The sequence below is a fragment of the Takifugu rubripes genome, chromosome 17 (assembly GCF_901000725.2).
Source record: "Takifugu rubripes chromosome 17, fTakRub1.2, whole genome shotgun sequence".
Lineage (NCBI taxonomy): Eukaryota > Metazoa > Chordata > Actinopteri > Tetraodontiformes > Tetraodontidae > Takifugu > Takifugu rubripes.
In genome coordinates this window covers 6807982-6822925 of record NC_042301.1, presented here as the reverse complement: position 1 = coordinate 6822925, position 14944 = coordinate 6807982, and the positions used below count along the sequence as shown (strand labels likewise).

Sequence of the window (14944 nt, the reverse complement as noted above, 5' to 3'; positions counted from 1 at the left end):
GTGGATAAATCCTTATTCAGCGCTTGGCTGATCAGTGTTGATGTTCATTGGACCAAGGATGTCCAGTCAGCAACATAAAGCTTTTATACTTAAAAAAAACACTTTCTGTTTGCTTGCTCTCACCTGGGTGCTGCTAACTTCCTGCTGGAGAGCCAGACCAGAGGTGGGACATCAATCTGGAGCATAAGCTCACCATCATCCTAACCTAAGCCTGATCCTAACCCTTAACTTAACCTGAGTCTAAACCTAACACCAAATCAGCCCTATGAAGTTGTGAGGATCAGGCAAAATGTCCTCACAACTCATTATGATCCTCATCACACAGCATTCACAAGAACATACTCAGAGAGAGAGCTACACAATCTTTACTGCATGCAAGACAATTGTAGTCTCACACAATCTACACTCACTAAATGACACACACCCTGTTCCACAACATGTGCAAACACACACACGGGCCCGTGCACACACACACACACACACACACACACACACTCACACACACACACACACATGCACACAGCATTCATTTCCTTTTTATTCAGTACAGACACATATTGTGCTACTGAATCTCTCTCCTCTCTCTCTTAAACACACGCACACACACACACACACACACCATTTGCAAAGCTTGCTCCTAGCTTTTGCTCTCTCTACGCACTCTCTCTCACACACACTCCCCTCCCCCTCTATCGTCACACATACACTGACACACACTCACACAGACACACACAGATAGAAACACACAAACCCATACATGCACACAAGTGTGTACACATTCCCTCCTACGCAAACGTTCACACACACACACGCACACACACACACATTCCGTCTCTTTCCTTTTCACATACACACAAGCACACATCTCATTTGTACACCCCTCCCCCATGCTTTTTGCACACGAGCGCGCACGCACTCACACACACACACACACACACACACACACACACACACACACACGTCCTCTCTGTCTCTCTTTTTCTCTCTTCATCTTTGCTTGCTCATTCACTCTCTCACTCACAAACACACACTTTCCCTCTTGCACTGCTTCTTACACACAGAAACACACAGTTGCACAAACACGCACGCACACACACAGACACACACACACACACTCTGTCTCCTGCTCCCCTCCCTCTCGCTGTCTGTCTGTCTCATTACTCCTGTCTTTCTCTCACTCTCTTGGTCTTTCTCTCTCTCTCTCTCTCTCTCTCTCTCTCACACACACACACACACACACACACACACTTCTTTCCTGCCCTCTCCCCTTCTCTTTTTTCATCTCTCAGTCTCTTTCAGACACACACACCCACATGCACACTAATGCGCAACCACACACTGACACATGCGCACAAGCACAGCAAGACACACAAACATCGACACACAAACACACACCCATTTTCTCTCTCAATATTTTTTTCTCCATGTAACACATTTTTTCTCACATATTTTCTTATACTCTCTCTACAATACTGTAATTTTCCTTCATTCATCTCTTCTTCCACACTCTCTCTCTCTCTCTCTCACACACAAACACACACACACACACACACACACACACACCTCCCCCTCTCACTCTTTACTGGCATCTTGATTTCTGCTTCTTCATTAACAGTCACATACTAACATGCACACATACACAAAAATAAATTAAAAACTGTAAATGAACACACAAACACACACTCACACACCCTTTTAAACAAACACTCACCTCTCTTAAACAAGACACAGGTACTCTCTCTCTCTCTCTCTCTCGACACCCACACATTGTTCTACCATTGTTGTGAGGACCTTCCTTGACTTCCTGTATTACCCTGGCCCTTAACCCAACCTTAACCATCCCAGTTAACCTTATAACTCTGATATCAACCTAAGCCCAAGCTTGTGACCCAAGCTTAACCCTCAAATTGGCCTCTGACTTAGTGAGGACCCATCAAACTCTCTATACTTTGCTAGTAAAAATTTATTTTGGTACTCAATATGTACACACACAATTAAATGTATTATTTTGTTTTGCAGTCCCAAGGAAAATGTGTCAAATTTGAGCCAAGGTCAGTTTATTTAAAGCCATTGTGAAACCTTTAGAAAACCGAAGACAATTGTTATTTAATATTTAACGAGATGTTGCATTGCTTAAATATTTCCAGTCCGTGGTTCTGATAGGAAAATGTAGAGTTATGTTTTATTTCAAAAGTGAGGGATACATGAGAATTGAAGTCAGCCCCCTTGATTTTTATAAAGTTCATGATTTATTTGAGATGTTTAGTCAATGCACTGATGAAGAAGAGATCTGTTACATAATGAGGGGAATAGTTATCATTCTTTACTGACTTCCATGTCTTTAAAATATCTTGTTCACAGGGTGCACCTTAGATTAAAGGCAACTACGGCTAATTGGCAACCAGAGAGTGTGTTGCAGAACAAACAGGTAGTTGTGTTCATCAGTGCCTTGGAGAAAAGTTGCGTTTGAGTCAGTTTTTGAGTCTTCAGAGGACACCAGAAAACAGAAAACACCCTGACTTTACGTCGACGTAAACAAATTCATCTCTTATTAATGACAAATATTAGTTATAGAATCGTGGTTAAAAAATGCTGGTGTTTTTCTGAAGCAATTGAGATAACTCATCTGTTTGTACTATCTGATGTGGTGTGCCACTCAGCTCAGTTATGGGGCCTTTGTTTTCTATATTTAACGCTCATGGTTCATCTGAGGTGGAACTATGACATTGACTACAAGCACATGCTAATGATGTGTGTTCCTGCAGTGTTACACCTGCGGAGCTCACCAGCTTGTGAACACAAAATGCCTTACATCTTAAAAGCAACTCCCACCCGCAGCCATTCCAAACATTTTCCTTGGAAAGTCTCATGTGTGAGTGGGAAATTAGAACTAATTTTATGGAAAATCTACACTCAATTTGCTGGTTAAGCTGGAAAACAGGAAAAGTAGCTTGTGCATATCTGTGACTAGGCCTTTAAGGCTATTAGGGAATTTAAAGGAATGAGTTGAAAGTGGTGATAATCATTTTTATTTGCGTTTACTTATTGATCTCGAGATTATCCTGTCTATACATTTGCAAAAGTAAATACACAGCACTGACGAGTCAAAGATGATTACAGTCACATTGATGCTGAATAAATATTTGCAACATTAGTAGGTGTTCAGAATTACACTTCAATACAATTTTAGGGATTAACGTCCTGGCATCAAAATTCAGACAAAGAAGTTCCTATTATACATTGTTTTGTTTTTTTTCAATATTTCCTGTCTCGATGCACAAAAGACGCTTTACGCCCTCTTCTGGCAGCAAACGTAATTGCACCAAGGTGACGGTGACCCTGTGGACTCCACTGTGAACTCTTAACTGTAGAGAGGAGCCTCATTTCACACGCTCAACAGACTTTCTCTTTCATATATAAATTTAAAATAAAGTACCAGACAAAGGCCTCCAGCCAGGGTCCTTTTCAAGTAAACAACAAATGTTTTCATTGCATGATTAAAGGAACATTTTCAGATTTTCTAGATGAGTTCCAAACAACCATTGATCTTTGGGATTCAATTAAATATTCAGCACTGTTCTCGCACATCCAGTGAGCAGTTCTGGCCTGCTGGCTACTGATAGACAGATGCAGTGGATACATAATCCTCTCCGTGCTTTAAGCCATTTTCCCAGAGCCAGCACACCCCTGTAACTATAGTTCAAGACAACAGGCACCTGGAGCTGTAATCAATTTGAAAATAGAAAATGAAGGAAAAGTGGTGCAAAAAGCTTTGGAGGAAATCACTATATCATTCATAAGCAAACCAAATATGTGACAGGAAGAGGGCAGAAATCAATATGTGAGGTTGAGAGAAGGGCCTACAAAGGTACCAGCAGGCGACAATATCATGACAATGCAACAGCGATCACACTGCTAGAGCAGTAGATTCTGAGGCTGCATGCAGATAAATAAGAGCATCAAACAGCCTCATTCCTTTAAAACGGCAATTTTCTCCAGTGCTCCTTTAATATATGAAGCAGGTCTTATTAACTTCACTTTTTGCAAAACAAAAATGTTACATTTTTTAAAATTACCTTCCGTTGTTTCTCCTTTTTTCCTAAACATTCAAACCAATATTCATATTTGTCTGACCATTCCTGTATCAGATCTTTTTGACATGTTTTACATTTTATCCTTGAACTGAATTCTTGTACATCTAAAGATAATTTCAGTTGTCCTCCAGCAACACTCGCCAGTAAATCTGGCAGTTTGCAATATCAATAGTTACACTGTGGGGTTAGACCGTATAACTACAGAGTATAAGCCCACAGGGTTTAATATAGCGTATAATATATAACTTGTACTTTCAGTGCATCAACTATTACAGCAAATAACTAAGAGACAAAGACTAAAGACAAAACCCAGCAAATACGTTATTTTTTAATCCAAAATCAGAGGCATTTTTGCATTACGTAATTTTATGATTTGTTCCTCTTTTGGCTGTGGATCTTTAATGCAATATCTTGTTCTTCTAACCTTTGACTAACATATGATTAAAGGTCAGGCTGCATCTTAATTTAAGTGGGCTGAAATTGTTGCACTTTCATGTAACACATCAATAAAGATATTGTTTTATCTTTTCTCTATTATTCATAGAATACCTCAAAATTCTGAACATATTATATTTATACACACACACATACATACACACGCACACACATACATACACACGCACACACACACACACACACATATATATAAAGGCATTTAAATGATTTGTATCTCACTGGGTAGAAGAACTGTATTAAGAACTTGGAATGACAGGGTTATTTGTATTGTTCTCTCTTAGAGGTTTTACGTAAAAACTGTTGCTTTCTAAACCTCAAGACATTTAACACTTTCACCACTTAAAAAGTGCTTTAAAAAATAAAAACCTTTACAATATTTAGAAAAGAAATCACGGGTTATTTAGTACTGCAATGTGACTCAAGCAATGAATATACGTGTGTAATATGGCGATATGAACACACGGGGGCGTTGCTGCAAGCATTTTGCTGCTCTACACGTTTCACGTCGCTAATCGCCAAATAAATAGAACGAGTTACAGACACATTATTAAACAATGATTGTAGCGACATGAATTAAAACATCAGTTGTTGCCAATCTTGTAAGTATATCTGAAATAATTTCTGCTGTATCAAAGTGCAACAAAGATAAAATAAAACATATACTTTGAGTGAAACCCAAGCAGAAAAATAGTTTTCACTCTACTAATAGCTCATAACTGTTTCACTCTAACATTAAAATACATTAGTGAATATAATCTTAAATGGAGAAGGATAAATATACTGTGCCATTGTTTTTTTCAATATTAAACACAAATTTGTTAAGAAAATTGATCAAATTTGTCTCAGGACAGACATCTATCGTAACGCGTTTTTTCTGTCCACATTTTGATCTCTGGCTACACCTAGCTATATTTTTTTGCTGGATCCCTCACCCTGCCACTTTTTCACCCGCCAACACTCCTGGAGGTCTCATCGACGAGCATTTCTAGAGCTTCTCCTGCTCCTCACATTATCCTTAAAGAGATCTGGAGGAAGAGCTTTCAAGGTGGTGATGGTCATCTTGATCCAATAGTCCACCTCTTGGAAGACGCGATAAAGCCAAAGCTTAAGCTCAAACACTGCAGTCGGAACAACTAACTGTCGATAAGATCAGAAAAAAAGATTTTAAAGCTGAAGGTCAACCGACTCCCTCACATTCAATGGATGTGAATGCTTACCTCCAACTCAGCCACACTGGGAGTCTGGACTGTACCGTCAACAGCTTTGAGAAGCTCTCGAGTGTTGATGATGAGAAGGGAGAGTCTCTCCTTCACCATCTTCCTCTGGGTCTCATAGTCGAGCTTGCTGCCACCCAGCTCCTCTTCCTCTTTGGCGATGGCTCTTTCCAGTAAGACGTAGCACTGGAGCAGAGCAGAGTGAAGACGCCACAGCTTATCTCTGCTGTCCAGCTGGGAGGAAGGAGGAGGGACGGACACCAGGCGGCCATCGGCCACTGGAACATCAGACGTAAAGCTTTCTCTCTTTCTCTTGAGGTTGAAGCAAAAAAAAAAGGGAGAACCAGAAGTGAAACCCAGGTTAGATGTCTCCTGTGAACCATATATGGTGTAACCATGTGTGCTGAGTTCACACCCCAGAACCACCTCCAATGGTAAGGAGTGGAAGCTGAGCCTTGATATTCCACAGAAAAATAATATATATCTTGCAGAGCTGCTGGAGTTATTTGCTGCTGGCACAGAGGATGACATCATCTGCCACTAAGTAGGAAAACCTGCCACAACTTTTCCACCATCCGCAGAGCGATGCTAACGGCACATAGCTACAGCTCTAACAACTGTGTTCCAGCTCTGCCAATTTATTACTGAAACTAAACCAATGCCATATCAGTTTCATACTTCAGAGCATCTGATCACCATCTTTTAAAGATGTACCACTCGTTTATTAGGCTGGAGGTGAAACTAGAGCTAGTCCTGAGAGAATCCCAAGCATTTCCGACATTTTTCCAAACCATTAAAGTTGAGCCGTGTGTGAAAGTTAGTGGCAGCGTGACGAGCTGGTGCCGAGACTCGCCACAGGATGCAGCACAGACAAGAATCACGTAATCACACATTACCAAGGACGAATAAAAGAGCTTCAGGAAACTACACAAAATTCCTGATGGAAAATATTCAACTTGAATTCCATCTCTGTAACAACTGCTCTCAGTAAGAGAGGAGGAACTGATCTGGGCCGCAATATGACAAGTTAAAACACATCTCATCAACGCCGGGCCCCGGGGCAACATTCTGCGTCAAATAAAGACTAATCAAAGGAGTACATGTCACCTCCTGGCTCGTGTCAAGCCACGTCTGTGCGAAACTAAAGGCCAAGACATGATGGACCTGAGCAGGACGGGCCGGTGCCAGAAAAACACCCACGTCTGTAATTCCAGCTCAGCTCACCCGCTGGAACTCTGCATCTTCCTGCTCGCCCTCACGTACAGATGATCCTATTCATTCTGTCCTGTACACAGACACGCCCACCCTCTTTTGATTCTTTGGAACAGAACCCTTTGATATTTGTAGCTGCTGTTCCTATGCAAACTTTCAAACAAACCTAAACGAAAACACAGGGGCGAGAGAGGAGAGAACGAGATGCGGTAAACTAAAATATAGGGTGGTCTATTTCTTTACCTTATCTTCTCTAAACGCGCGCACGCTTTTCTCTCCAGCTCCGGGCTCAATCAACAGGCTGGGTGAAACCAGCGAACTTCACAAATATTCCTCTACTCACATAAAGGTCCAGTAGGACGGAACACTCATAGCGCAGCTGCTCGGCAATGGCGATGGCCCGGGCCACGGTGGTCCTACTCAGATCAGGGCCGGCCGTGCGTCTGGTCCGTCTGCATGCCATTGGATCATCTGCAGTTGTAACTGCCGTGGAGACACATGCGTACACCGCAGAGGCGCAATGGGCCGCCCCCTGTGCACGGTTGCGTGCGCTTTCGGAGATTTCCCATCGCGGCAGCACTGCGACCACTGGAAACGTGGGCCGCTAAAGTTAGAACCACATCAATCAGTCCAAAAAGTACTATTATTGTTGTTGTTGTTGTTGGTGGTGGTGGTGGTGGTAGTATCCATAGCTAAGTGTAGCTAAGTGCTTCAGTCCAGAGCAACTTTCATTCTTGTTAGAACAGGTTTTGGATTGAAGCACTTAGAGGATTGTAGTTTGTATCTTTGTATGTTTTAGCTTGTAATTTAAAGGCGACATAATTTGACAACACACAGAGACGAAATTAACATGTGTGGATGGAAATTGTATGAATTTGAATTTGAAAACAGCAGACAGTACACATTCGGCATCAAGCTGCAGATTTAGGGTGTAATAGCACGTCATGACAGTAGGCGTCAGTGCGCGCACAAGCTATACAAAGAGCGGCCAAATTACTGCTGAAAAAGTCGCTTCCTGTTGCCTCGCCTTTAAATTGTTTATTTACATTCTGGGGCTACAAGCTTTCCGTCTTTATATAATAAGTACGTCCATTTTAATCAACATCACAATTTACTAAAAAAGGCTCTTAATATCCAAAACGGCAGTGCTGCCTTTTAGTGTGAGGTTATATTCCCAACAAATTAGCTACCTCGAGCTAAATCGTTGACAAGATGACCTCTCTGGTTGGCTACGGACTGTCTTCAGAGTCCGAGGATGATGGACATGTCGCTGTTGATGATGTTACAAATGAGTAAGTGCTCAATCAAAACATGTCCTGGAGATAAATGCTTTAACGCGGTGTTGTTCGTCCTCACCTGTCGGTCCTGTGTGTCTTTCAGCCCCTCTGAACAGTCTGGTGCGTCCTCATCAACCACAAGGAGCCGCAACTTTCTGTTGGAGCCCGGTTCAGGTTCGAGTGAATCAGACAGCGAATCGGACACAGAAGAACTTTCATCCTCACAACGTTCCCCAAAAGCATCAGTTCCTAAGGCAGCTGGTCCACCTGTTCTTCATATAGACTCAAACATACCCAGTAAGCTACCACCGCCACTTCTCAACACCCATTCCGACAGCAGTGTGTTTAGCAACCCTTTCAAGGCTCAGGCAGACCAGAACCTCAGCGCCTTACAGAAACATGTCCCCCTCACAATGCAGCCCAGACCTTCACAGATCGGAGGTAAAAGAATATGTGTGTTGTACAGGAAAGATGGAAAGTGCAGATTTGGGATCAAATGCAAATTTGCTCATGACAGTGACCTCCAGACACAAGTTCCAGCCACTCACACCCATGCACCATTGTGTGAAGACACAGATGAAATTGTTACAGATAAAGGATCCCAGAACCTCCAACAGAACACAAGAGAGGAAGACTCAGGTGGGCCATTAAAGAAGAGGAGAGTTGGACTTAGTAACTCATTAATTCCTCCAAAAAGGGCCATGAAGCAGTACATCCTTCAAAGGAACAAGGAACAGGTGAACATGCCCTGAGAAAGATTTCAGGGAACAAGACAGAACCGATGGTAATGTTTGTGTGCGATTGTCCACGTCTGTGCCCGATTCACAGCTAAAAAATCAGCAACGTCTCAGTGGAAGCGAAACATCATTTTGTTGCAATTCAAGTACAATAAAATTATGTTTTGCTACAGTGTAGCCGACTTCTATTCACAATGTACAAAAACATATTTCTAGTGTATTGTTTTGTATCACCAAAGAGATGCAGATTTTGTAATGTTTCAAGGTTGGGTACAAAAATGTATTACAACTAAAAGGGAACTTGACCAATTCTCACTAATTAATGAAGTGTGTTATGTGGCTATTTTATTGTCTCATGTTTCAGTTACATTTGAGGACATTGGTGTGTGCTAACTATGTACATACACGTTATTACTACTAACAGGTGATACTGGTACAGATGCCATTTGAACTGACTACTAAAACCCCTTAAAGTTTCACTATGCCTTATTCCAAGCTTGTGAATTATATATTTTTTCCCACCTTTCTACTCGTGGTTTAAATTTGGATCTCACATAAAAATGAAGGCTTTAGGATGGAGTTGGACAGAATCAAAAGAAAAACAGCTGCCTATTTAAAGTCTCACCCTGGCATATAAGGAACTGTTTTATAGATCTTTTTCTGGCAGTTAATAACATAAAGATGATTAATAGGCATTCCATGTATTGTGTATTACCAGAGGAAAGCTATATTATAAGAAAACCCACAGATTTTTAACCTCTTCAACACACACTCACTCATGTAAAAGGATAGTTAGGTTAACAGGACATATGTACATAGGTAACAACTTACACATACAGATAATTCCCTGATAAAAGGCTAACATAACTAGGAGTGAACAAACAGTATATAATATGCGGGTTTTCCTACATTAAATTCAAATATTGCAATACAGGGCAGCATGTAACCGATGGCATCATCTGCCTCCATCCTTTATTAGCTATTATACATAACACTTGCTTTACATTAGGCCCTGCTGCACACGTCTCTCTGCACCGTCTGACATCATGTGACATTGTCCGGCTTCCTCCCAAACGACCCCGTCCCCCCCGGCACCTTCTGCCTGCTGAAGCGAGCTGACTGGATTGTCCAGTATAAAGCTGTCCCCATTGGTAGACACTGTATTCTGGGACTGGGCTGGGGAGAGGAGAGGGGTGTTCAGGGCACCAGTCTGCAGGGTCTGAAGTGGCTGAGACGTGGCTAAAATAGCCATCTGCTGGATGTGGTTCTGAGACTGGCTGACAGGCTGGAAGGTCATTTGCAGGATTTGCGCCTGCCCCTGACTCTGCTGTTGGGGGGAGTATGACTGAATGGGCTGGAGCTGAGGCTGATGCTGGGTCACCACTGCGCTGGAATGCAGGGTTAACTGTGGTATTTGGGGCTGCTGTGACGGCTGATTGGAGTGCACAAACTGGACGGGCATCTGCAGTTGTAGGTGACCCTGTTGCTGGTTGTCAGCTGGGGAAGGAGGGTCAATGGGGGACAATGCGATAGTCACTGGCACCTGCATGGTGTGAAGGTTCTGGTCTTGTCCCAACAAAACCACCTGGTGACTCACTGGTTGGGTCACATGAGCAATCTGAGACACCTGAGCAACTTGCTGCCCGACTTCTTGGTTGAGCTGGTCCTCCTGACTGCCCTGCCCTATTGGGTTCACGTCCAAATTGGTGACCTCTGCTGTCATGGGGTTTGCTGGCAGCTCCAACATTGAGGCAGGAGTTGTAATGAGAGCACCAGCATTAGCTGCCAGAGCCTCTGCAATGAGCACCTCAGGGTGACTTTTGGCTTTATGTGCTACCACACAGTCCTTCTTTTCAAACTTTTTGCCACAAATGGAACATGAGAACTGATAAGTGGCATCAGCGTCATGCTTCTTCATATGCCAGTTGAGTGAGGCCTTCTGGCGACAGGTGAAACCACAGATTTCACACCTGATTAAAAAAGAAAGAAAGATGATGCATGAATGTAATCTAAAAAAACGTAAAGGTGACTGATGTTGGAGATTTAAAAAAAAAAATAACACTGACTGCAGCGGCTTCTCTCCCGTGTGAATCATGCGGTGCACAGCCAGGTTGTGGGAGCTCTTGAAGGCACGAGCACAGAACTCACAGATGTAGTCCCTTTGGTCTAAAAATCATTAACAGCATGTTGTACTCATTACAATTGTAGTTCTTTATTACAAACCTGTTTGAACACTGATGGATACCCATGACATTCACTACCTGTGTGGTGTTTTGCATGACGCAGCAGTTGCTTCTGCAAACGGAATAGTCTCCCACATGATGGATGAGGACACACATACTTCTTCTTGAGCAAGTGCTGATACTTAATATGGTGCTGAAATGCACAGCAAAGACAAAGCATGACATTATACCAGCATCAGCTTAAAAAAAGAGTGGAAGAGGGAATGTCTATGTGAACAAGAGGAAGATACAGTCAAAATATTGATTAAGAGACCCTGGGAAAATCCAAACACTTGTAAACAGCAGTATTTCATCCAGATTTGCTTAAAAATGTGTTTAAGTTAGCTTATTCCAGGTATACCTTCTTTTTTTTTTCTTTTTTTTTTTTTAAATCCCTGATAACTGATATCACCTTTTCAAAAACTGTTTTATGGCAAGATTTTAAAGAAAGGAAAGTGATGCAAACTATTCCTGTGTCTTAAGATGTACCTGTAGGTAACGTGGGTGAGCCAGTACCGTCCCACACCCTTCAATTTCACATCTCACATACTGAACTGGGGGCTTCTTCCTGTTTGGGTGGCATCACAAACAAGATGTAGAGTTTAATGTATGTATTGAAATGGTCAGATTAACAATTCATACTGTAGATTTCTAGTGACCTACAAGCTCTGAGGCACAACCAATTTGTTAACACGGATAATTTTACCACTATATTTAAAAAAAGTAAAATGCAGCAGTAAGATGCTTTATGCAGTCATATAGGACACAGGAGTCAGTCACCTGGAGGTCACTTCCATAACTTTTTATTCCAACTGACAGATTTTATCTAATCAATCTAATCTTGACTTGTTTCCAGATCTTTACGTCACACGACTGATAACCACCAAATCCAAACATCTACTTTACCTTCTCTTTGGCAGCCGTGGAGTTTTGTCATCTTTTTTCCGTCGGCCTCTCCTAAACAGCAGAAACAATAGTGGAAATGTTAACAGAAAATATGACGGTAGCAAAGGTGGACCTCATTCCGATATGTCCCTTATCTGTCGCTATGCTTACTTCCTTGGTCCATCTGGGTCCTCCACAATTTCTTCCTCTAGCTTAACTTCCTCTTCCACACTCTTCAGGATTTCCAAACCTTCCACTTTAATCTCAGCCACCTCCGTCTCTTTTTTAGGCATTTTTTCTTTCTCTTTCTTGTCCTTCTGTCTTGGAGGAGCTCTGCGCTTTGGTTTGGGCACCTCTCTAGAAAATAGAGACAGTGAAAAATTGGAAAAGACAGCAATGAAAAAAAGAGGGCAATCTGGTCAAATCATTTCAGACACACACATACCTTTGAGCTTTCGGGTCATAGCTCTGGTCATTTATGTCATCTCTAAAAGGAACATCTTCATCACTGGTGATACTTTCCTCCTCCTCTGCACCACTGAAAGGGCAGCACTCAGCACTCATCAATTTGAAATTTCCAGTTGTGCTATGCCATCAATTGAAGAGACTACAGGTAGGAGTACCTTTGAATAGCTGCCTGGTGTTTACATTTGTTCAGGTCATCCTGAAATGAAGGGTTTTCATTGTCCAAGACTGGCTCGGTAACGCTCTCACTCACTTCCTCTTTGTTTTTCCTGAGAGAATAGGACACTATTACAATACAGGTTTTCATAACTTGTCCAGAGCTGGAGAATCATGAACATCACAAAAGTGTGGTGAGCAGTCTCTCGCAGCTTCTATATTGTACAAGGTATACATACAGTATTTAAGGTCAGCAAACTCAAAATTATAATCAGCTACTCTGGGGGAACCGTTTCTTTATCTCCTAATCAAAATATTCACAAATTAAAACAGTCAACCATAAATGGACTTTGTGCTACCTAAAGTGATACTTACATTCCATCTTCTTCCCCACTGTTAAGTCGTCCTACTGCTGAATGGCAGACACATAAATTAGACAAGACCAATCTCCCATATTTAAATAGATGATAAGCGGGTTGCAGAAGAAAAGAGCCACTGATTTTAAGGTAAACTCTAACTTCATACTGATCCAATGACTTGAAATGACGCTAAAGGCATTCAGCAAAATAAGGAATACTCTAAAGAGGGTCAGGACAATGAAGCATTGGTTATTATAGATAGATCATGGGCCCCAAAGGTGGGACCGCAGAGGCTCACTGTAAACATTTTGCTCACCAGCAGTACTCTCTATTCCAGGCTCCGTCTTACATGCAACTTTGACAGAGCCACGCACACCCCTGCCAGACAGGTGCTTGGCTTGGGCCTGGATGCGTCTGGAGGGTAGAGCTGAAGGGAAGAAACAGAAAAAAGTAATCAATTATTGTCAAATTCAGATTACACCAGCTGGATATTATACTTTTTTTTTTTACAATACTCTGGTTACCTTGGGCATCTGTAAAAAAGTTCTTTGGGTCCTCTGAGCTGCAGAGAAGATATAAAACATGAGACCAGGCAGTCTGTCAACCTGCAGTGAACCCATCTCTAAGAAAAGCATACATTCAGGGTGAAGCATGACCTGCTACCACTAAAGTTGGTTAAGGTCCACTCCATCCTCTGTATGCGGGGGTGTGCTGCGGTGAAGGAGCATCAGCCCCCCGACAGAAACCCATATGTTCGACGTCACACTCGTCGAATAACCTTTGTGACACTCATCATCAGTTTGCACGCTCCAAATAACAGGACTTACTCTGTGCTCTGAAGACCGGCACCTGCCAGGACCCCTCCAGCCTCACAACCCACCGACTCGGAATGCTTCTTGCGCCTTGAGCTGGAAACTTTCCTTCGCTTGGTAGTAACGGTGTCCAGGTTCGGTTCGTCCTCCTCGTCGTCGCTCTTGCTGTCCTTAAGCCAAGCCGGTACCGCCCTCGTTGACCTGTTCCTTAAAACCCGACCCGAACTCTGAGGGCTCGACGCTGCCCCGTTCAGGTCTGGGAACGATGCGGAGACGCCGGACCTCGGCCGGCCCGCCCCGCGCTCTCTGAGCTCCCTTCGCCGTGCAACGGTCTTACTCGTGGCCGGTGTCTGCTCTGCGGCCTTGTCCCCCGCCAGCTCTTTATCTTTATCCGCCACCCCTGTTCGGTCACATGGCGGCTCCATTGCCGTTAAAACCCGACTGTCTATTTTAAATGAAGTCTGAAATCAAGAGTTTATTAGCGATGTGTGAAAGAACGGACCGCATCTGGTTTAAAGACGTTCAGTTTGCAAGCGGCCTTTATCCACAGTTGGACATTTTGTGTCATTGCGTGTGGTTCGTCGGAAACTAAATACATATATTTATTAATCAGAAACTAAAAAGTTTTAGTAATTATCTATTCACTAATAAAGCGATATCGTTTTAAAGAAGCAGACACTATTTTCACGTTCTTAAAGCTATAGCAAACCTACTTATTTGCTCGAGCCCAGTGCGCAACCATTTTGTACGCTTTGTCGCGTCTCCTTTAAGCCAAATATAAAGTGAGGCTACACAGTGAAGCCGCAGCGCGTTTTCGAAAGTGCATAAATCATTTGGATTTCCCAACCTATTCTGTGTAGACAGGGTCGGTCCAGCCACATTGTTTAAGAATCTGCACGGAGCTGGCGGCAGCTTACGGCACGTAACACGCAGAAGACTGCTGATGCATCATGGGTAGTGTAGTTAGTTCCTTTGATTCGACCAACGGTGTTTTAAGGTCTGAGGGGTATCGAAGAGGTTTAGGGAGGCGTACCGTTAAAATACAAGATACACTT

At 42.7% G+C, this 14944-nt stretch overlaps 2 protein-coding genes across 3 annotated transcripts; one reads left to right on the top strand and one right to left on the bottom strand.

Moving 5' to 3' along the window:
* The first annotated feature begins 7976 nt into the window (after positions 1-7976).
* LOC105419061 (uncharacterized) lies at positions 7977-9042 on the top strand. Its single transcript, XM_011620417.2, has 2 exons — positions 7977-8268; positions 8357-9042. Exons 1-2 carry the CDS (start codon positions 8189-8191, stop codon positions 9003-9005), a joined length of 729 nt encoding a protein of 242 aa, XP_011618719.1. The 5' UTR covers positions 7977-8188; the 3' UTR covers positions 9006-9042.
* A 276-nt stretch (positions 9043-9318) lies between these two features.
* zfp91 (ZFP91 zinc finger protein, atypical E3 ubiquitin ligase) lies at positions 9319-14772 on the bottom strand. 2 transcript variants are annotated; one of them, XM_011620419.2, is made up of 12 exons: positions 13905-14772; positions 13602-13639; positions 13394-13504; positions 13094-13127; positions 12721-12831; positions 12543-12635; positions 12269-12454; positions 12119-12169; positions 11702-11780; positions 11252-11366; positions 11057-11156; positions 9319-10960 (listed from the first exon to the last, which is right to left on the bottom strand). In XM_011620419.2, exons 1-12 carry the CDS (start codon positions 14312-14314, stop codon positions 9991-9993), a joined length of 2298 nt encoding a protein of 765 aa, XP_011618721.2. In that variant the 5' UTR covers positions 14315-14772; the 3' UTR covers positions 9319-9990. The 2 variants fall into 2 exon arrangements, with proteins under 2 accessions (XP_011618721.2, XP_003979036.2); XM_003978987.3 differs by having other exon boundaries at positions 13094-13130; positions 13905-14771.
* Between the last annotated feature and the right edge of the window lie 172 nt (positions 14773-14944).